Genomic DNA, 23,090 nt, shown 5'->3' on the forward strand with positions numbered 1-23,090 from the left:
GTTCTATGGGATTTAGAACAGGGCTGATTGCTGGTCACTTCAGAACAGTCCAACGTTTTGTTTTGAACCATTCCTGGATGCTTTTCAAAATGTGTTTGAGGTCATTGTCCAGCAGGAAGACCCTTGACCTTCAATGGAGGTCCACCTTTCTGACACTGGGTTTAACATTGCACTCCAAAATAGCCTGATAATCTTCAGATTTCATGATGCCACGCACATGTTCAAGCACCCAGTGCTATGTACAGCACAGCAACCCCAAAACATCACTGAACCTCCTCCATGTCTCCCTGTAGGGAAGGTGTCATTTTCTTTGAAAGCTCAATTTTGCTTTCTGTAAACATAGGGATGATGTGTTTTACCAAAAAACTCTTAATTTGGTCTCATTTGTCCACAAGATAATCTCCCAAAAGGAATTTGGCTTGTTCAGGTGTGTTTTCAGGGCTTTCTTGTGTCTTCTCTCAGCTGTGGGGCCTTCCTACAATATAAACCCTTTTCATTGAGATGGCTATGGATGGTGTGAGTTGAAATTGTCTTACCTTGTGTCTGAAGATCAACTTGAATCTGGTTGGCTGTTGATCGGGGTACATTCTCCACCATTCCAACAATTCTGCGCTGCCATCTACAATCAAGTCTTCTCTTGTGTCCAGGGAGGTTGGCTACACTGCCATGGATGGGCGTTAAACTTCCTAATAATATAATATTACTTATGGTGAAAACGGGAACAACAAGGTTTCCGGAGATTGATTTTTAGCTGTCAGATTGTCCATGTTTTGCTACGATCTTCTGTCTGACCTCATCAAACAATTCTCTGGTTTTCTTTCTTTTCTCTTGCTCATTGCAGTACACACAAAAAACAGGAGACTGAGTCCATTTCTCTATTAAAGCTTGATTAATGAGTTACATTTTTATATTGCAGGCACCTACTACTTACCACAGGTAAATTCAGTTCCAAAGTGAAAGAGAATAACCTGCTTTACATGTAAATACTTTTAAAAAGGTGCCGATAATTTTGTCCAAACCATTTAATGATTTCTCTGTCTAATAAGCTACAACTTAGTACATTTTCTGGAAAAAAATGGTACATTATTAGAAAAGCGGTAAAGGTGTCAGTATTTTTAGCCACAAATGTAGATATATTAGTTCTAAAAGGGGTACTACGTTTCTTCGTTAATGTTATTCAATGTTTGGTATACATTTATGCACTGTCTTTAAGAAAACTCTTATCTAATATATTTATTTTGGGGTTGCACCTGCATAGCAACCTATTAGGTAGAATACTAATTCTGGGGAGCTCAAAATAAACTTATTTTTGTTGGTGTTTTAGCATTTAACCGTTTAGTCATATTCAGTTGACTGCACATACTGGGCCTCATTTAGAGTAAACCGCAACTTAGCGTTCCGATCATACACATGAAAGTATGGAGGTGGAGTTACCTGTATCTTAATGTAACACAACTCAAAATACTGTGTAAATATGCGGCCGCATCACAATATGCTTTCTGTTTTAAGCTTCCACAGTAAAGATACTCCGGTCATCATCATCAGCTTGATCCTTACTGCTGTGTAAGCAAAAAGTAAATAAAATTTTAAATCAGCCCTTCCCTAAAAGGGTAACAAGCACCTGTGGTTATAGGCTGGGCTATTTATCCTGGGTGAACAAAGAACGTAGGGTCCCCCTGCTAAAGCAGCAACCAGCACCGAGCTATGCCATGCTGGGCTGATCACACAAGAGCAGTGTTGGCTAACCTGTGACACTCCAGGTGTTGTAAAACTACAAGTCCCAGCATACCCTTCCAGCAATAAGCTGCAATATATTGGCAAAACATGCTGGAACTTGTAGTTTCACAACACCTGGAGTGTCACAGGTTAGCCAACACTGCACTAGAGCATAGTCATAAATAGTGTATGCCAGGCCCAGCCTGGAGACTACAGGGCAGACTACTATAGTGGAGTTCTTCATGACATCCATGGCCGATGGTTGCCAGGATAATGTTTCAAAGTTAGAAAAAGTAAATTAACTCTCAGTTGGAAGCCCGGAGTTGGACTTAGAACCAACTGTATATCAGGCTCCCTATGTGTATATATGCTGCTTATCACCCTATCACACTTTCATTTGTAAAGTGGATTTCAATACCAAATGCAGAACATATCTAAAGGAGCCACATTACTCCTATTTCCTATTTGAAATGCCTACTGGATTTCTTACTATGTTGATAATTTTCTGCTTATGCATACATTGGTATTCGCTGTGTTCATCCTCAGAAACACCTACAATCACACTAGCAAACAAAAGCATTTACAAGCCCGTAACATATAATAGATATAATAATTATATTAATAGCTGTTGGTCAGCAGTGTAATCAGAGCTGAGCACACCATATAGATGCTATGGGTACATACTTCCTAGCTGAATCTTATGGGGAAGGTGGTTACATTCTGATCAAACAGCTAGTTATGGCATAAAGATCATGTACTTTTTCAAACAAGCATTTTGTGGATCTTTATTACTATCACTCACCCATCAGTGGCTATAATGCTTTGTAGATGGCTGTAACATCTACTGTACTAATGCCCTGAAATGCACACCCTTCACATCCCGCTAGTTACAACAAAAGTGCAGCGTCTACTTGCAGTCTACCATGTTGTGTGTTGAAATGAATATAGCTGGATCACTGAAGCAAGTAAGCAGTGTTTGTATACCAGGACACTTGGGAATGAGTTTAGACGTACTATAGTTTCAGTGGTACTGAAGGTCGGGATAAAAGATAAAAACATATTTCTTCTATATGATTTTAATTCTTTATCATTTGTAGGCTGTGAAGTTTGAGCCATATCACGACAGCGCTTTATCCAGGTTCCTGTTGAAACGCGCATTAAGAGTAAGATATTTCTTTTATTTATTCATATTTATTTAATGATCTATATAAAGAACAGCATTGGATAAAATAACATTCACAGATATACACATGTTAAATATTTACGGAGATTATCAGAACTGAAAATATTTTGAGATAAAGCTTTGAGGATTTGTATCTTAAGGTGAGATCCTATGTGGACCAATACGTGTGATAAATCACATAGATCATTGCCTTGTCATTTGTTTTTGACATTCCCGGTTTACTTTTGTTTTCACGCTGATTAGATATTCACAAACACACTAATTTGTGGACAATATGCAAATGTATGACCATTTATACAAAACTTCCAGTATTTATCTATTGATGTGCATTACAATGGAAATGGTTGATAACAGCGTACAGTAGCTTTCACTCAGTTGCACAGCAAATATAGATGCTATGGCAAACATCTCAAGTTCTGTTATGGTAAGGTAACATTTAAGTATACTGAATATTCTAAGAGTTTTGGAATGTTACTTTTTTCCTTTTCTTATTGAATCAGCTTGTATTTTATATTCACATTAAATTACTCCTGTTTTGTTTTTTGGGGGAAAGAGTATGTATACCTGAAATTGTAATTCTCTTGACTTTCCTTTCTAAAGAATGTTGTAGTGGGTACAGTCTATCCCAGGGTTCAGGGGCCTGAACCTCTGCTGCTTGGATGGGGGGCAAACAATGAAATATGATACTTTCTCCTTAAGTACACAAGTTTCAGAATGCTGTGTAACCAAATAAAGAGTGTTTTCTTTTGAGAAACAAATTATTTTCTATAAAGTATGTGCTTTAGTTACAATTGTTGGCTGCAGATGCTCATACATTCTTTCTGGGTGTGAAGGAATTAAAATGCCTTTCTTTGCAATTTCTGAAATGACTTTGTGATTTTTACTGTATAGTTGCAATATTCTGAATAACAGTAATATGAGTGCTTGGATAAATAAATATTCTGTGCATCTTAAAGTGGATTTAGCATGGATAACTTATTTTTGTTGTTAATGTAATCTTTAAGTACAAACTTTAATAATTTTAACATAGGTCATGATTTTGTTTTATGCATGGCAATGCGACCACTAGAGGGCATATCCAGCCAGAGCATGTATCATCGCTGAATATAGAACTTAAATCACTCACTGACTGGCATAATACTTTATTTTTAAAAAATCAGTTTGTACTTGTCATAGTATATACATAGATGTTTGTGTCACACACATATCTATATATTTTTTTTTCTCTAATTTTTTCGATTACATTTTTACTTTTCCTGTGCTTGTGCTGGTCTGTTCATTTTATTGAACATGGATGATCTAGAACTTTTTTTATGGACTCTGCGCAATAATTATGATTGGATTTTTTTCTTGTATAGATTGTATAGATTGCACCCTTTGTTTGGTATATGTGAGTGTGTATATATGTACTTCCTTTACTGTTTTCTATACATGTGTTTAGCACTTCTGCCTTACAGCACTGAGGGTCATGAGTTTGATTCCCAACCATGGCCTTATCTGTGTGGAGTTTGTATGTTCTCCCCGTGTTTGCATGGGTTCCTCCTGGTGCCCCGGTTTCCTCCCACACTCAAAAACATACATAGTAGGTTAATTGGCTGCAATCTGTCTGTCTGTCTGTCTGTCTGTCTGTGTGTTAAGGAATTTAAACTGTAAGCTCCATTGGGGCAGGGACTAATGTGAATGAGTTCTCTGTACTGCGCTGTGGAATTAGTGGCGCTATATAAATAAATGATGATGATGGAGAAATATTAAAAGATTTGTTACAATATAAAGCTGGGGGACAGGTTGAGTGTTTTTCTACAAGTCACTGAACTCCATCCAGATTACTTGTTATCGGACTCAGCAGAAAGTATAGAGCTGGAACTGTATAAGTTCTATAATAATTTCCCAATTACAATTAGGTAAACCACCACCCAATGTAGATTAATGCAGATAGAGCTGTTTTTAATGGTCTGCATTGTTAAGGTATTTCCAATGGCTGCATGATGCTGAGCTTCATACAGGGGAAGCATCAGATATGGGAATTCTTTAGGTATATATTTTGAAAAAAAAAAACCTTAAATAAGTTATGAATTTTACTTAATATCAGTAGATGATATATAGGTTAATATAAAAATATAAATATTAAAACATTTTTATTATTGATAGATACCCTTCAAAAATGCCCACAAAGAGCAGAACTGATGCTGCATGCTTAACGTTTGGTTTAACGGGAACTTGATTATTCTAAAGACAGATGTAACATATTTTAACTATCTTCAGTTACTTATATTGAAATTATATATGTTCTTAGAAAGGGAATTATATTATAATATATGACCTAACACACACAGATCTATAAGGCTCCCTCTTCATTGCAGAGTAAACGAATTGGCCACTTCTTATTTTGGTTTCTAAGAAGTGAGATTGCTCAGTCCATGCATTACCAGCAACGTTTTGCAGTGATACTAGAGGCTTACCTGAGAGGCTGCGGCACCTCTATGTTAAATGATTTCATGAAGCAAGTTCAAGTCACTGAGGATCTACATAAAGTCACCATGGAAATCAAATGTGTTTCTGCTGAGAAGTATGATGTGACATCACAAGGTATGACCTGACCTGTTTCTTACTAGACAGTTCTTTGTGTGAATTCCGCGCTGAACTTTAAAAATAATTATCCCTCATATACTCATGTTGCTGTTTCACAGAGAAATAGCTAAGACACTGTTTGGCCCTATGACAACGCTGCAATTTAGCTGTAGTCCAACATTGACATTTTTTTTGGGGGGGGTTTAAACAGAAAGTTTTGTACCATGATTCTAGGATATCTAGGATATCCTCATATAGCTCAGTCTTCTCTTTGAAAAGTCTCTATAAAGGGCAGTCATATATGGTTGCTACTGCAAAGTACAATCTCTCAGCTGGAACTCAGTTGCGCTTCAGCACTCAAGCCCGTTCTCAAGGAGAGGGTCATCTGATCTCTGAGTCAGAAGCCCTCCCTCCACACACATGAGGCTGCGAAGAGAGGTGTACCAAAGCCTGCTTACTACAGCATACTGTATGTCATATGACTGTGCTTGCAGCAGTAGTCACTTGACACTTAGTAAACTGTAAATCATTAATTGCAGCTGGAAGACCAAAGTGAGGACATAAAAAAGCACTAAGTGTTTCTTACAGGCAACCATTTATTTATGTTTTAAAAAAACACATTATTTATGATAATGCAGCCTTGGGTGGCTTTGCAATGCATGCAACCAGAACACTGATTGCTTTTCAGTGCAGACCCAAGATCTCTTTCCAGTGGAGACGGGTTGTCTATTGGTGCACTGGAGACAGAGTTCTCAAAATAGACAGCTCCCAGCACTGATTGATGGATATCAAGGACCATTAACCAATCAGAGTGCACAGACAATCTGATAGGTGACCTACACTCTTACTGGTGCCTTTCTGCTCCATGGGAGGTTTCTGTCCTCCCTGAGCTCGGCTTAGGACACCTGCGTTTGACAGATGTACCGCCCCAGTCAAACTCCCCACCTGCTAGTGTCATCCACGAATCAAAGCATAGGTGCCATTTAGCTGGTATCTTACATTCTGATTGGTTGATAGTGTCAGCTAATTAATAGTGCTTCATACCCACTAAAGGGTTAATAGCACTGTGGTAGATAGAATCAGCCATTCACCAATAAGAATACCGGAAATTGTCTACTGAGTGTCCAGCACTCTGATGCTTGAATGGCCATGTTATTCACCAATCAGAGTGCAAAGCACCACTTTTGATGCTTAACTTTCTTTGGAATTAGTCCTCCAACTCGAACACGCAGGAAAAACAGCCTGGATGCAGGACATTTGCTAGCTCTGCCATTATTCCAAATAGATAATGTATAGTGTGTACAAACCAGTATATGAACTCCAATTTTCAGTTTTCACCAGAAAACAAAACATGATATTGCAATAGTATAGCAAGGATATTAAAAGCAAAGCTGCTGTGTTCTGGTTAACTTTCTATGTATCAGATCACATATCAATGGAAAACATGTACTTAGTCCCATAGGTCCTGACTTTCCCAGGGCAATCCATTTTCTACTCCTAGAAATCATTAACTCACAGTTCTTATGTCCCCATTATTGAGACATCTGATACACCCAATTTGAATGGATAAGTGGAATGAGATTCCTGTAAGAGTTTTACTTTAACCAAAATAAAGTATGATTTAACAATTATATATATATATATATATATATATATATATATATATACACATATATATCCTTTTACTGTGCTTTGTATTCAGTATAATGGTTGAATCCTGCTATTTATTTTTCAGTTATCACACAGCTGCGGCAAAAGCTTGAAAAACTACAAGGATCTTCTCTTCCCGAGAGCTTCAGAGTGCCCTATGACCCCTCACTTAGGGCTGGCACACTGGTTGTAAGTCAAACATGGCTGCTTGGTATTTTCATATGTGATAGACCTCGACCGGATGTAGTAAAGCTCTGAGGATGACTGGGTTTAATGATGGGTTTAAAATTACTTGCAATTTTATTTTACAAATGCTCAGTATTACTTCCTATAACATGTTTTTAATGGAGTTAGTGTTTCTATGTTTTTTTTATACAATTCTTCTTATGTTTTAATCTGCAAACACGTGAAGAAAAGACATGATGATTATAAGTCTGCCCTCACAATTTTGCCCTTTAATAGGCTGTATGTCAGAACTTAACAACACAATGTAACTGGATGTGTCAATTGCAAGTTTAAAGAAGACTGCTACTCATGAGATATTAATATGGCTATTTCACTATAATTCAGGTTTATTTATTCCAAAAGCCCAAACCAGACATCAATATTATGGAAACGTAGTGCTGCATCATTAGCAAGACAATTCAAGATCATTTCTTTTTCTATTTCTTTACAAAAGGTGGAGAAGTGCAAAGTCATGGCCTCAAAAAAGAAGCCTCTATGGCTTGAATTTAAATGTGCTGACACAACAGCTTTGTCAAATGAAACAATTGGAATAATATTTAAGCATGGAGACGACCTTCGTCAGGATATGCTCATTTTACAGGTACAATGTGATATGTAAGAGGTTATTTCTGTTTACACTTGCGCAGAAGACAAGAGATGTCACATTTATCTTCTATATGCCCAGCTAGGACTGCAACCAAAAGTAAAAGACGTGGGGGTAAATTTATCAAGCTGCGGGTTTGAAAAAATGTAGATGTTGCCTATAGCAACCAATCAGATTCTAGTCATTTGTAGAATGTACTAAATAAATGATAGCTAGAATTTAATTGGTTGCTATAAGCAACAGCTCCACTTTTTCAAACCCACAGCTTGATATATATTACCCCATGGTATTATTGTGCATTGTGGACTCCATCTAGAGTTTCGGGTAAATTTAGCTAAAAGGTGTAATTTTGCACCTCAGCAGTCCCATGTTGCTCAGCAGGCAGAGTGGATGGGTGGGATTTAAAATATTTGTGTGGACAGATTTATGAAGTGGGCACACATCCTATCTCAGCTGTAAATCACAGTATTATAAATGAAGCTGCCCAGTATGTGTGTGCTACTTAAAGGCACAAAATGACAGTTGCAAATTTTCCGCCTTTAGCTAGATTTGCCGCTAATACCCCATTCATACTGCACCAAAAACCCGGGTTTTTGCAGAGGCACGCTGAAAAACCCGGGTCTTGGTGTAGTATGAATAGTCCAACCACAAAATCCCGGGTCTAAAATCCCGGGACTTAGACCCGGGATTTTGCGAGGGGTAATTCCCGTGTTGGACCCCGCTCGCATGCAGTATGAATGGTGCAACCCGTGGAATTCCCGGGTCTCACCATTCATACTGAAAAAAAAATAATTGTGAAGTAAAAAAAAAGATTTTAATTACTAAAAAATACAAAACAAATGTTTACTTAACTTATTTTCAGCCAGCGGTGTCTCCGGTGCGTTGCCGGCTGTCAGGGGGACCTCTGGGTACTAAAATGACGTCATTTCTAATGGACTTCATGGGTAATTTAATTGAATAGTTCTCCCGCATTAGACGCGGATAAATAAAGTGTGACTGTCTAGGACACAGTAATATCCATGTGTGTGCATTTAGGTAAATGCAACACTCAGTTAAATACTCCAGTAAATTGAATTGCCACTTCTGAGGTGAAGATGCAGTACTGTTTGTTGAGCTAAAAGGCATCTCAACCTGGCATTAACATTGAATAACAAATGTTATGGACAAATATGTATTTATATATATATTTAATTTAGTTCATATCTGCTTATTACTTTCATCACTCTCTGTACAGATCCTTCGAATTATGGAATCCATTTGGGAGGCTGAATCGCTGGACCTTTGCTTGTTGCCCTATGGCTGCATTTCTACAGGAAACAAAATAGGTGAATTTGAAAAATTGACTTGTGCCTCTCATTTTAATGATGAGAACACTCTTTAATTTATTGTAGTGTGTGTGCAAATTGCTAAAAAACAAATTCTGTAACACATACAGCCTGCTACCATCTCATTTGTCAACGTCATGGGGTTTCTAATCTCCATTGTGGATATCCACTTACTCTCATCTAGTACTTCACAAACATGAGAGAACTTGTCACTGGAAGAGGGTTTGTACCAGCTGTTGACTGATAGTGATGTTTTCCAACAGAACAATTGAGATGTTTATTTGCACAGCTGGGATGCTGCAGTGAAGGCAGCATTGTACAATTTAAAACTTATAAGATGTGTGAAAAAAAAACTTACTATGGTAGTATTTTATTTTAAAAAAATGTATTCGTGTATTGTTATTAAAAAAATTTCCCCAAAAAAAACAAACTAAGCATCCCACGCAAGGAAAATTTTAGCTGGTTGTAGCATGAAGAAAGCTTAAGGGGAGCAAACATGAAGTGCCTGTGGGTTAATCGGTTAGCAACTTTATTTCCGAAATGCCGTAATTTTCATATTAAAATGCTCTTTGTATATTATGGTTTTTTTTATCCTGGATCAACATGGTAATGTAGCTTATTATTATTATCATTATTATGCTTTATTTATAAGGTGCCATAAGTTCCGCGGCACTTTACAAATTACAAACAGTAGAGCATACAAGTTGTAACAATAAACAAATACTAATAAGACCCCAAAAGCCCAAGCATAGCTAGTACCAGAGTAGCAAGAGCAGAAGTAATAGGTAGTGAGACAGGATGGAAGAGGGCTCTGCTCGTAAGAGCTTACAAACTAAAGGGAGGGCAAACAGACAGCAGGCACAAGGGGGAGTTAGTGGGGGGGGGATCTAGAGTAGGAGGAGCACATATGAGGGATGAGAGAGGATGAGGTAATCAAGCATATAAAGATGATTAGGCAGATGATTGGTATGCTTTTAAGAACAGGTGAGATTTCAGTACCTGCTTGAAGGTGCACAGACTAGGAGAGTCGGACAGACGAGGGAGGTTGTTCTAGTTAAGTGGGGCAGCCTGGGAGAAATCTTGGATTCGGGAGTGGGATGTGGTGATCAGAGGGGAGGATGAGAGGCGACGGTCATTGGCCGAATGCAGAGGACGGCAGGGAGTGTGGATGGAGATGTATGTAGCGATGGAGCGAGAGAGGGCCTTTCAGGCGAGGTTGAGGTGTTTGAAGAGAATTCTGTAGGGGAAGGGAAGCCAGTGTAATGCAAGGCGGGGAGAGGAGAGCTTACTTCAGTTTTTGTATATGATTTAACTTGTCTTGCATACTGGTGTACAACGTAGATATAAGGAAGATATGTGATGGGACTGAATTATTCTGCCATGATGAAATGATCAATGATGATACTATGGCTGGGACTATAAATCATTATAGGTTTACTGTGCTTTTATTAGGTCTTTGTTTTGCTGCAGTATCTATATGATATTGGTTTGTTTGAGTATGTAATGTGTGGCAAATTATACAGCGCTACGTAAAGTACTGAATAATAATGTTTGAATTTACTCCCATGAACTGCTCTGTTTCTTCCTTATATTAATAGACGTTATAATAAGCCAGACATTTTTGACAATTGGTTCCTCATCAAGTTTCCAGACAGAATCAGTGCACTGTGACTTTTCTTGAAAAATATAGATCTACTTTTGGTCGTGTCACTGCAAACCTCCATGACCTGTCATGTTGGCCTTGTTCTCTGCAATGAGAAATTATATCTCCTCTTGTCACTCTACAGGAATGATTGAAATTGTGAAGGACGCCACCACCATTGCCCAAATACAGCAAAGCACAGTTGGCAATACTGGTGCATTTAAAGATGAGGTTCTGAGTCAGTGGTTAAAAGAAAAATGTCCAATTGAAGAAAAGGTATATTGTAATATTTTGATATTCTTTATTAATCTGTATTAATAAAATGTCTATAACTTTACTTCAAATATTTATAGTAAAATATTCTCATGTATAAAGGGTAGTTCCTGAGCTCTGCCAGGACACCTTCCACTGTAGGTCCACAAGGTAGAAAATAAAAAAATAAAAATCAGTCAGACTCACCCCTTGTCCCTTGTGCATAATGACACTGGATAAAGTCACCCCCTGCTGAGAGTAATAGAAATCTATGTTTTCAATAAAGCTGCGCTGAAATATCATTATGGATATTCTGATCTGCGTACTGCCGATACATATTGTATCTGTACCCTAGCAAGTCAGTTGTAACATACAGCACCACAGTGTGCTATTCGTGGTACAGGACATCACACAGGACATCACAAGTCTGCATATAAATATAAGAATGACGGAACCAATGCTCTACTGAATAAATGAGCAGTATATAACAAATGTGTAGGGGGATGTTATGTGCATCCAGAGCAAATGGGTCCAATAGTGATTAAACCCCAAGCACTCTTGCCGTTTGATTCTTATATGTGTGTGTGTGTGTGTGTATGTGTGTATGTGTGTATGTGTATGTGTATGTGTATATATATATATATATATATATATATATATATATATATATATATATATATATATATAGATAGTGCTTTTTTTGTAAGAAAAAAGATGCCAGAACACACATCACTGTACACACACCCACATGACCAATCACAAGCCGAGCAGTACCATTACAACCAGGACGGAAGAAAGTACGCATACATCGGACTCGAGACACAAGCAACCCACATGCACTGTTTTCATGATTTTGCAGCCGACCTGCTACGCTCGACAGGGCGATTCAAGTCCATGTGATCCAAACATTGAATGTTGAAAAGTTACTTTTAAAACTTAGAAAATTAGTCCAATAAAGGTGGCGGAACTCAGTACCGATGACTTCTATGACAAAAAAAGCACTGTATATATATATATATATACTATTTTGCAAGGAGTTACCGTTGCTTAGCAACTTTTTGAAATCCGATGCGTAATTGGATTAGGTCAGCAATGTATATTGCAGCATGATAACCTCAATATTGGGACAAATATCTACAATTTATATAATTTCTATGCATAGTACATTCTATGCATAGAAATGACAACTTCAAGAGATTTGGCCTTAATAAAGTAAAGTAAAATAAAGTGCTTTTCCACCGTAGCTGATTTCATCCCTTTATTGTCTTTCCCTTCCCAATAGCTGAATGCGGCTGTGGAGAGGTTTGTTTATTCCTGTGCTGGATACTGTGTTGCTACCTTTGTGCTTGGAATTGGAGACAGACATAATGACAATATAATGGTAACGGAAACAGGTAAGATGCTAACTGGTAGTCCTAATTAAATAACATTTTATTTTCCCAGTTTTTTATTATATTATACTATACAGGTTTGACATTAAAAACAAACATGTTACTGACAAATGAGATAGACAATACATATGGTTTGTATTTTTAAGTGAGCATGTACTGTATGGCTCTTATTTTTGTCTTCAAATCCAGGATTGTTTTAATTATTTAATCTCTACTAAAATATTTAAGAACTCATAATGGCTCAGTGACATGGGAAATGAAAATGGATTAGACTTAATCTGTTAGCTTTTCCCTAAATATCATTGCAGTATTTATTGTTCTAAATCAGACCGTATTTTGAATACAAAAATTGTAATTGCTAAAATATCAGTACATGAGGCTTACATGTGCTCTATGAACTATGTCCTCATCTCACTCTCCCTGGGGTATTTTTCTTTACTGTAGTTAGGTTATAAAATATTGCAAACCAGTGGTCAAAGTGGAAATTTAGATGTGGCTGTATGGAAAATGTAAGTGAAGGGAATTTGATAGTATTACAATGGAGGCAGTAGGAGAAGTGGCGGTATGCCATACCACCGCATACACCCCCACTTCCACCATTGCTGCAAGACTGCACAGCACACCTGCATTTGCAAAATTGGGGAAGCGCATAGATTTGTGGCGGCCTCTGTGGGGGTGAATGGAGGAATTGGGTGGATCGGATACATGAATATGCCTACTTTTCCACTTGAAAATATGAGATTTAATTTTGGATGATGAGATTAGTAAGTAAGCAGGGTGAGAGGGGGCGCATTTACATGGCATGCGCTACTTTCGCGCAAATGCTATCTTTCCCTCACATTTCTCAGTACACTCTGACCAATGTTAAAACAACCCAATTAAAAGCACAAAAGTAAAACATTTAATAAATACAGTTCCAGTGTGCTCTCACTCGCATGATTAATTGAGTCCATAAATGAAGCTAAGAAAAACAGTATTTTAGGGGAAAAATAGTAAAGCTGAAATGAATAAAGTGGGCAGTCCTGCAGTGCTAGTAAAGGTGATGGTCCTGCAGTGCTAGTAAAGGGGGTGGTCCTGCAGTCAGGGCTTTCTTAGCAGCATTATAGGCCTCTGGGCAAAGCAGTGCACTGGGGCCCTACACATACTAATTGTACAAGATATGTATTCGCAACAGCAAGATAGCAGATAACAGCTGATACTGAGGTGATTAGTCTTACTAAAGAGGGTTTGAAGGTTCTGAATAAATCTCCCGAAATAATATACTGTAAGATTGACAAGCCTGTGGGGCCCCTATGCTCGTAGGGCCCCCGGGCAACTGCCCAGCATGCCCATGCGTTAAGATGGCCCTGCCTGCAGTGCTATTAAAGGGGGTGGTCCTGCAGTGCTAGTAAAGGGGGTGGTCCTGCAGTGCTAGTAAAGGAGGTGGTCCTACAGTGCTAGTAAAGGGCGTGGACCTGCATTGCTAGTAAAGGGGGTGGTCCTGCAGTGCTAGTAAAGGAGGTGGTCCTACAGTGCTAGTAAAGGGCGTGGACCTGCATTGCTAGTAAAGGTGGCAGTCCTACAGTGCTAGTAAAGGGGGTGGTCCTGCAGTGCTAGTAAAGGGGGTGGTCCTGCAGTGCTAGTAAAGGGGGTGGTCCTGCAGTGCTAGTAAAGGGGGTGGTCCTACAGTGCTAGTAAAGGGCGTGGACCTGCATTGCTAGTAAAGGTGGCAGTCCTACAGTGCTAGTAAAGGGGGTGGTCCTGCAGTGCTAGTAAAGGGGGTGGTCCTGCAGTGCTAGTAAAGGGGGTGGTCCTGCAGTGCTAGTAGGTTGTATTTGGGAGTCTCACTATTTCCACCATGTGCTTTTCCAGGTGTATCTGCAAATCTGGTTGCAGTGGATATTCCCTGGACACTTCCAACGACCATGACATGGACATGCACCTTGAAATGCACAAGACAGACATTAGGGTCACTTGCACGCACAAATAAGCATTGCGGCTCCGTACCGTTTGTGGTCCAGAAATGTACTGTTTATGCCTAAGATTTACGTCTGCATGTCCTATTTTATTTTCACTTCTTTTAAATCCAGCTACAATGGTTATTTATGAAGCTGCAAAAATGCAAAGAAGGAGAAAGAATAAGGAAAGGAAAGTGTAATGCTCCTAAGTGGAAATAGGCAGGACTTTAAGGGGGCGGAGGTGCTTCACTAGCACCAAAGCCTGATAAGGAGGTTTGACTCAAATACACATGCAGCTGGAAGAAGGGGGGACGTGCAGGCAGGCACATCCCCCTTTCACACCTGGGGACTAAGAAGGCCAGTGGAAAACTAACAAGGAAAACCAGGTGGGGGAGGTTAAGAGCTTGCAGGGACAGGGACAGGAAGTCAAGGGTCAGTATAGAGCAGAGATTCATAGCAGAAGCAGCCATTGCTGATCAGGAAAATCACAATTACTTGAATTCCAGCAACAAACATGCCTGCAAATAACCAAGAACACACTGCAAGCAGCCTTCCTAAAAGGCAGAGGAACCCACCCAGGCGTTTGGTCGAGGCAGCCGAGATTGAGAAGCCTAGCCAGGCACAAGCATTACGCAGCAATGGCCATGGGTCACATGTGAGCAAGAGAAGGAGTGCAGCAACAAGCAGAGCGTAAGATCAGAGAGCAGCCAGGAGGAAGCAAATCAGCAAGGAAACCTCAACTATCTTGCTGGAGCAAGAGGCAGGACAAACCCAGCAAACAGCAGAAATCATCACAGAGCAGCAGCACATGGTAAGGGAACTGCCCCCCCCCCTCCCCAACAACTTACTGCACATGGTCAAGGGGCTGAAGATTATGATGATTCGGGGGAAGAAGGCAGCTTAATGGGGCAACAGCTTGAGGGGCTGTGCAATACACCCTCATCACAGCATTTATCTCTGACTTGCATATATGTTCCGCAGGCATGGGGAGAGAATGGACACAGCCTCAGTAACAGCAGCGGGAACCCGGGATCTTGGGTATTCATCACCCCAACACAATTACAAGGATTAGGTCATCAGCCTGCTCCATACCCCTATTATCCCCCACGGTTACCCTCTCCCCCGCGGCACAGATACCAGCGAGAAAGAGGGTGCAGTCAAGATCGCAGAGAGTGCAGGCATAGAAGCACAGAGCAGAGGCATCAGCGGCAAGGTAGCCGCAGATCGGCATGGGAGCACAGTCGGCACAACTCGCCTCAGGGCAATGAAGCTCAGACATCGTCCAGGCATCAAGAAAAAAGATTGCATCAAGAAAGAAGATCGCATCAGACCAGACATCAGCGCACATTGCATCGAGATAGGAGGTCACACATGGCGGCTGTAGGTGCCGGGTCCAGCACCGCAGCAAGTGAGGGTCATCACCAAGTCCACGCCAATTCCAGCGGGACTCCAGCAGCTCCACATCGCTCACCAGTGGCTACATCCAGCCCGGTCAGTGGTACAGCAGCAGCAGCAGCCGACGCCAGGGCCAGCGCGGCAAAAGACGAGACCTCTTGCGCCACTACCAGCGCAGAGATGAGCATATCAGCGGGGACTGGTGAGAACTCTATTAATGATACTAATGTTAATGATGTTAATAATATGAATATGAATAGGGGTGATCGTTGTAATGTACATGTGGAAGTAGAGGACAGCTCGGGGTTAGATAGTTCTACTGAATCCGAGGGCGAGTCAGAGTATAAGGCTTTTAAGGAGCAGTGGCGCATGCTGAGGATGGCGAGAAAGAAGCGCAGGTTAGCCGGGCCTGGGGTAGATGTGGTTAGAAATCATATGGGGCAGGCTTCTGAGCATAAAGCTGCAGCGTTCGAGCAGGCTGGGGTATCACTAGGAGGCGATCTGGCTGCAATTGCAGCTCATTTGCCGAAACAAACAAGGCGGGACATTGTAAAAGGCTCATTCATTGATATATACACCTTGACTAAAGAAGGGCTAAAGGAAAAAGGAGAAGTTAGCGAGAAAGGTCAAGTGCAGGCTGATTCATATAAAACTATGGATAATTGGCTGAGCGGGATGTTCGTTTACACAGGGTTTTACTTAGAAGCTTTCCCAGGGATTGCTATGAGTATGGTGAAATACACAAATTTCATCCACTCAGTCTATAGGAAGTTCGGGGGACTGTCTGGAGGAACTACGACGAGGTTTTTTGCCTAAAGTCGCAGGGTCAGAAGCCAATTCATTTTGGGTCAAGGGACGTAGATATCTGGTTAAACTCCCAGGGCAGTGCAGCTACGGAAAGAGGGGTTGCATCAGCAAAGCCAGGGGGCAGGGAGGCCTAGTTTACAAAGGCAAGATAGATTTGAGTGCTGGGCATTCAACGAGACTCAGTGTACAAGGGCGCAATGCAAGTTCAGGCATGCGTGTATTTTTTGCAGAGGAAACCACTCTGCAAACAAATGCGCAAGGAAAAAAGGTGGCCGTCAGGCTGCCTTATCCGACGCAAGTGGGCCTAGCAAAGGCAACTAGCCCAATAAGACTAGACAGGATGCGGGTGGGGCTGGCCGGGTATCCTAAGCGGTATGAAGCCGAAATTAAATTATGAGTGATTTAAGGAAGGGTTTAAGATCCCGGGCAGGAGGCCAGTTCCTCAAAGGATAGGGAGTAAGAACCTAAAGTCCATCAATGCGCACCCAGCAGTGGTTAGAGAAAAAATTGTTAAGGAAATGATCTTAGACCGAGTTGCCGGCCCATATGTGGAGCCCCCCCATAAAGGATTTGATTGTCTCCCCCCTAGGTTTGGTGCCTAAGAAAGCAACAGGGAAGTTCAGGCTCATCCAGCATTTGAGCTTCACAGAAGGAGCATCCGTTAATGACGCGCTCGACAGCGAGCAGTGTTCAGTCCAATATCAGTCATTTGACAGTGCAATCAAATTGGTTAGAGCACATGGCAGGGGTGCCCTTATGGCAAAGCTGGACATAAAATCAGCTTTCCGGCTCTTGCCGTTACACCCACACAGTTTTAGGCTGATGGGTTTCCATTTTGACAGCAAATGTTTCATTGATAAATGTTTACCAATGGGGTGCGCAATATCATGCTCATACTTTGAGGTTTTTAGTTCCTTTCTGCAGTGGTGTTTTGAAATCCGTACTGGGTCAAAATCCATAGCGCATTACTTAGACAATTTTTTATTAGTTGGTCCTGCAAAGACAGAGCAGTGCAGCCAATTGTTGGGAGAGCTTCAGTGCATGTTCAGGGAATTCGGTGTCCCTATTGCTCAGGAAAAAACTGAGAACCCAAAGCCAATCATATCTTACCTAGGAATCAAAATTGACAACGACAGATTAGAGTGCAGGCTCCCAGCAGACAAGAGATCAAAGCTCAGTGAGGTGGTTGGCAGGTGCGTGGAGGCTAGGAAGGTCACGCTAAAACAGATGCAGTTATTGCTGGGGTTGCGGAACTTCGCTTGCCGGGTGATACCGATGGGCCGCATATTTAAGAGGAGGCTGGAGAGAGCTACAGCAGGCGTAAAAAAAGAAGCACCACAGGATTCGCATTAGCAGGGAGATCAGAGAGGACCTGTTGGTATGGGAGCGTTTCCTGCATGAGTTTAATGGGGTGCGTTTATGGCCCGCATCAGAACAGCCTAACCGTGAGCTTCAGCTGTTCACAGACGCAGCAGGGGCAATAGGTTTTGGAGCATATGTGCAGGGGGAATGGTGCGCACAAACGTGGCCAGAGGATTGGGTCGCTAGCGGTCTCACTAAGGACCTAGCTGCGCTGGAATTGTTTCCAAGAGTGGTGGCGTTAGAAATTTGGGGAAAGAGGTTGGAGAACAGGCACATCAGGTTCTGGTGCGACAACCTAGGGATGTTGCAAGCCATTAACAATCAGTCAGCATCATCCCCCCCCCCCCTGTGATTAGGCTGCTTAGGTGGTTACCTGCAAGGTGCCTGCATCAGAACATTACATTCAGAGCAAAGCATGTCCAGGGTGAGCGCAATACCATAGCTGATGCGCTCTCGTGACAGAAGTGGGAGGTTTTCAGGGAGGTTGCTCCTCATGCGGAACAAGTGGGCTTACCATGCCCTTCCCATCTTTGGCAGATTGTCAACCCGGTCTAGGTTAGCTGGTGGCGAAGTCCTTGGCACAAAAGACATGTAGAACTTATAGGGCAGCTTGTGACAGGCGGCAGCAGTTTAAAGCCAGAAGAGCATCAGAGGCTAAGGAAGCCCTACAGATATTATTGGCATTCCTGAGTGAGCTACACACAGCCAGGGCTTCAAAGGCCAGTGTTAGCAGCATACTAGCCGGCATTGCTTTTTCTTAAGGCTGAGGGGAGAAGCAGATATAACCAAAGCATTCATAGTGCGTACTGTAATGAGAGGCTGGGCCAGGAACGAGACTTGGAACCCGGATCCCCGGGAACCAGTGACAGCAGAGAGGCTGAGGGAGTTAGTAGGGATAGCACCTACAATATGCAAGGACGAACGGGAAACAACGCTGTTTACCACTGCATTCATTTTGGCATACAGTGGGGCTTTCAGAGTCAGTGAGTTGATAGCTCAATCCAATAAATCATTCAGATCAGGCCTTTTGCGAATGTGGTAGTGTCCGTTAACGTGGTGCTATGTAAGATCCACAGGTCTAAGACGGACCAGTTAGAAAAAGGGAGGTGGGTCCAAATGTAGCGCCAGGCGGATGCAGCGGTTTGCCCTGCGGCTGCAGTGGAGCAATATCTCGGCTCAAGGCCAGAGGGAGGGGAAGTCTTCCTGGTGCACGGGGACGCATCCCCTTTAACAAAGTTCCAGTTCACAGCGTTTTTTAAGAGATGCGTGCAATTAGATTTAGTACAAGGAATCGGGATAGATTTGGTGTGGATGAAAGACTGCTGGGGTGCCGTTACATTAGTATGGTCATATATCATCCCAAGGCTGTCCTGGAGAGGTGCGAGGAAGCGAGCGGGCATTGACAGAGCTCGCAAAAGGGTGAATTCAGTCACATGTAAACTAATTTCCGCATGTGACGGCATCAGCATATGGCATGAAGACATTAGCATGAAATGCATTGGTTTTTATAGGAGAGATGGAGTACACCTGTCAGAGGTGGCGCAAGACTTGTTCAATAACGCGATACAGGAAGCGTTGTAGGTGTTGGCCGGTTGGTGTCGCAGCTTGGCGGTGGGGGCTTCGGCCTCATGAATGGTTCATAAAGGCCTCGTGTGGCGGTGGAAAGCGGTGCGCAAGGTATAGATATTTGGGGGGAGCCAGCATTGGTGCATAATCACCCCAGAGAGGTGGCCGTCTGCCCGGCTCCAGCTTCAATGGTTGGGCCTCTACGGGGGCGTGCCAAGGAAAAATAGGGTGTGTGTGCACAAGATGCAGGCTCCAGGGGGCGTGCTTGCGGTGCCCACATGATGGGCAGAACACGCCCCGTAAAATTCCTGGGGGGTGTGCTTGCGGTGCTCACAGGGTGGGCAGAACACACCCCTCATAAGGTGAAGGAATTGGTAAAAGGAATTCCTGGGGGGGCGTGCTTGCGGTGCTCACAGGGTGGGCAGAACACGCCCCCCATAAGGTGAAGGAATTGGTAAAAGGAAAAAGATCTTTGCGCACTGCTTTCCCTGCATTTGTTGTTGATTTTAAATAAAACTGTGACCGTTATTTACGCCAACACCAGCCCTGCGTCTTTTCTCTTATTTCACTAAAGGGTTTGTTTCCTCCTGCTGAATGCCAACGGGTAGGCATATCCTCCCTTAAAAGTGACTTTCCACTATGTGCATTTTCATCTTGTCCCGCAGTATTTTTATGGGAACATTTCCCAAAAGCAGGATGTGGGCGTACAGCTATATTTGCGCTAGACTGAAAAATAGGTGTATTTGCCTGAAATGTAATATGACACGCATTCTTATTTCCTGTCCTCTGCTGAATGCGTGTAGTGGATATCGCTTCCACGCCAAATTTATTACCCTGTTTCCCTAACTCCCACATATTCAGTGTCTTAAAACATTTTCAGGCCCATGCCTTTTGTCATCACATCTTGAAATTTTTGTATTTTAGAATTTTAATTTGTGAGTCACACATTCATCTTCACAGAACTCCCCTTCACCACAGAAAGATAATAGTAAAGTAATAAAAAAAAAAACGAAACATCATAATTTATCTCTCTTGTCAATATTCAGTTGAACCACCTCTGACGTTACAACCAGGAGCAGCCAGTAGTCTATTTAGATCAGTCAGATTCAGAATCTGTAATAACAAAATGTGAAGCGTGTTGAGAGCTGAATATTTTCTCAAGGCCCTGTATATGTGGGAGTAAAGTTTTAAGGTTCTGTATAAAATGCTCCAGTAATGTTTGGGAGCTGAGTGCATTCATCCTCACTGGTGCATCACTCATTGTATAATATGGAGCTCATTTAGAGTTGAGCACAATTTGAGGACTGCATGTATGTGTAAAATCAGGACCGCAAAATAGCGATCTTGGTTATATTGAGTTGCATGTATCTTAAGATAAGTGAAATTCAAAATACTGTGTTTGAATGCAGCCGCATCAAGATCCATTTAACTCCTTGAGGGCGAGTGGCAAATTACATGACCCCCCCCCCCCCAAAGTACTAAGGATGAATCCCGCTCGTCCTCTGCACCTAAGGAGTTAAGAAAACCCACAGATCACTTCCCACCATGATCTCTGGGTGTTCTGATACTGCCGGTGGAAAGGAATCTTTTCTATGTTAGCAGCGTGCGCGTGTGTTCACAGACAAGGTCCATTAAAGTCAATGGGAAATGCTAGGGATATGGGTAGGATCTTTTAGAGCCTTTATCTCTTTATGACTGGCACTGATAAAGCTGGGGAGTCTCTTTCAAATTTTTGTACCTCTGTATATTTATTGCCTGCTGATTGTTTTTGATCAGCAGGCATTAAATAAATATGTGATGAACTCTAAGGTGCTCAACACAAGGCTGAGAAAAGCCTCAGGGGCAAAGGAGTTAAACAGCGCATCTGTCTGTACAACAATTAACAGGGTTGCCGGCTACAATGGAAAAGCGCATAGTGGAAGAATAACTGTCATTTTAGGACACTTTCTTATTTAATTTAAACTTTTATATTTTTCTCCTAAAATGTGGCTTGCTTATACTGGTCTATTTTCACCTATAAATGCGTCTTCCTTTTGCAGCAACACTTTACTGGTGCAAAAAGCATCCCATAAAATTTATAGAGCAAAACCCAATCTCCAAGGATATGTAAAAATGAAGCCTATTGTGGGGGTGGGGGTTAGCTCTCTCATTTGTCAGTGGCAGATCAGTCATTATTTCACTTGGCTCTGGATGTTCACAGATTAATCGGAACTGAAATGTACAATGTTAAATGTGTGCTTATGTCTTATTTTTTCTTTCCTTTGTTTTAGGTAACCTATTTCACATTGATTTTGGACACATTCTTGGCAACTATAAAAGCTTCCTGGGAATTAACAAGGAAAGGGTACCATTTGTCTTAACTCCAGACTTCCTACATGTGATGGGAACTTCGGGGAAGAAAACAAGTGAATACTTTCTTAAATTTCAGGTATTGGTCAGTGTATTTTATGAGGAATGTATCAACTTATCATGCTCAATATAGTGCATCCAAGCAAATGTGCTAAATGTATGAGCGAAAATTCATTAATGAGATAATATTCCATTTAATCCTGTTACACTTTATTTTTTCTGATAAAAAGAAACACGTAATTGTTTATGGGAATTTGCTTGGTGGTAATTTTGTACCACCTTCAATAAGATCTTATTTTTTCTACAGTGTGAACAGATATTTACCTTGTGCTTCCATTGACCTATTGTGCTTTAGTGGACAATTTTTATGTAAGGATACTATTTAGATGTCACAAACCACACACTATAACAGCGTGATATGATCAGTAGAAATGATAATAATGCAACTATATACATTTTAAATTAACTTTATTAAACATAATACCACTTTTTATAAAATGTAAAATAAACATTGCCAACTAAATATTGCACTTTGTGACATAGATCACTACTTCCACTAGTAATGCAAATCTACCATAAATATTCCACTTATTATAATTTTACAATGATTTAAGGGGCTGATGGTGAGTGAGTACTACACCAGTTTGCAGTGCCGTAACTAAACATTTTAGAGCCCTGGGCAAGACGGAGCACTGGCGCCCCCCCTTCCCGCACACTCACGAGAACGCACAGCCAAAGGGTGACATCCCTACCTGGTGCTGCTGCCGATGTCTTAAACACAGTATCTACTTGGCTGGATGCTGGAATGTTGGGTTCCCTGTTTGGAAAAGAGATAGTTACTATGCACCTCTTGGAAAGTCAAGCATTTACTAAATACTACGCCACCCAACCAGTCCCACATTAAATTATTAGCTTTTTTTGTTCAATAAACAGGCCTTCTTGTATCTAATCAGCCCCATAATTGAATTAATAGCATTCACAATTAATGAATATTGCTTATTGTCCCCCCATATAGCCCAAACATTAAATCAAATAGCAACTGCATTTAATAATTATGACTCCTTCCCCCTAATCAGGCCTAGATTAGTGTTCACGTTAAATAAATAAGCCTCATTACC

General features: G+C 41.3%; 1 protein-coding gene across 2 annotated transcripts in view; it reads left to right on the plus strand.

Annotated features, from left to right (window-relative positions):
- Positions 1-23,090, plus strand: part of PIK3CG (phosphatidylinositol-4,5-bisphosphate 3-kinase catalytic subunit gamma) — a 52,283-nt gene that overhangs the window by 24,282 nt on the left and 4,911 nt on the right. For both annotated transcript variants that reach the window (XM_075208795.1, XM_075208796.1), the window contains exons 3-10: positions 2,814-2,879; positions 5,260-5,485; positions 7,203-7,306; positions 7,797-7,943; positions 9,181-9,271; positions 11,059-11,189; positions 12,448-12,559; positions 21,894-22,051. In XM_075208795.1, coding sequence (XP_075064896.1) covers positions 2,814-2,879; positions 5,260-5,485; positions 7,203-7,306; positions 7,797-7,943; positions 9,181-9,271; positions 11,059-11,189; positions 12,448-12,559; positions 21,894-22,051 — 1,035 coding nt within the window. The remainder of the gene's footprint in view (positions 1-2,813; positions 2,880-5,259; positions 5,486-7,202; positions 7,307-7,796; positions 7,944-9,180; positions 9,272-11,058; positions 11,190-12,447; positions 12,560-21,893; positions 22,052-23,090) is intronic.

The sequence above is a fragment of the Mixophyes fleayi genome, chromosome 4 (genome assembly GCF_038048845.1).
Source record: "Mixophyes fleayi isolate aMixFle1 chromosome 4, aMixFle1.hap1, whole genome shotgun sequence".
In the NCBI taxonomy this organism is placed as follows: Eukaryota; Metazoa; Chordata; class Amphibia; order Anura; family Limnodynastidae; genus Mixophyes; species Mixophyes fleayi.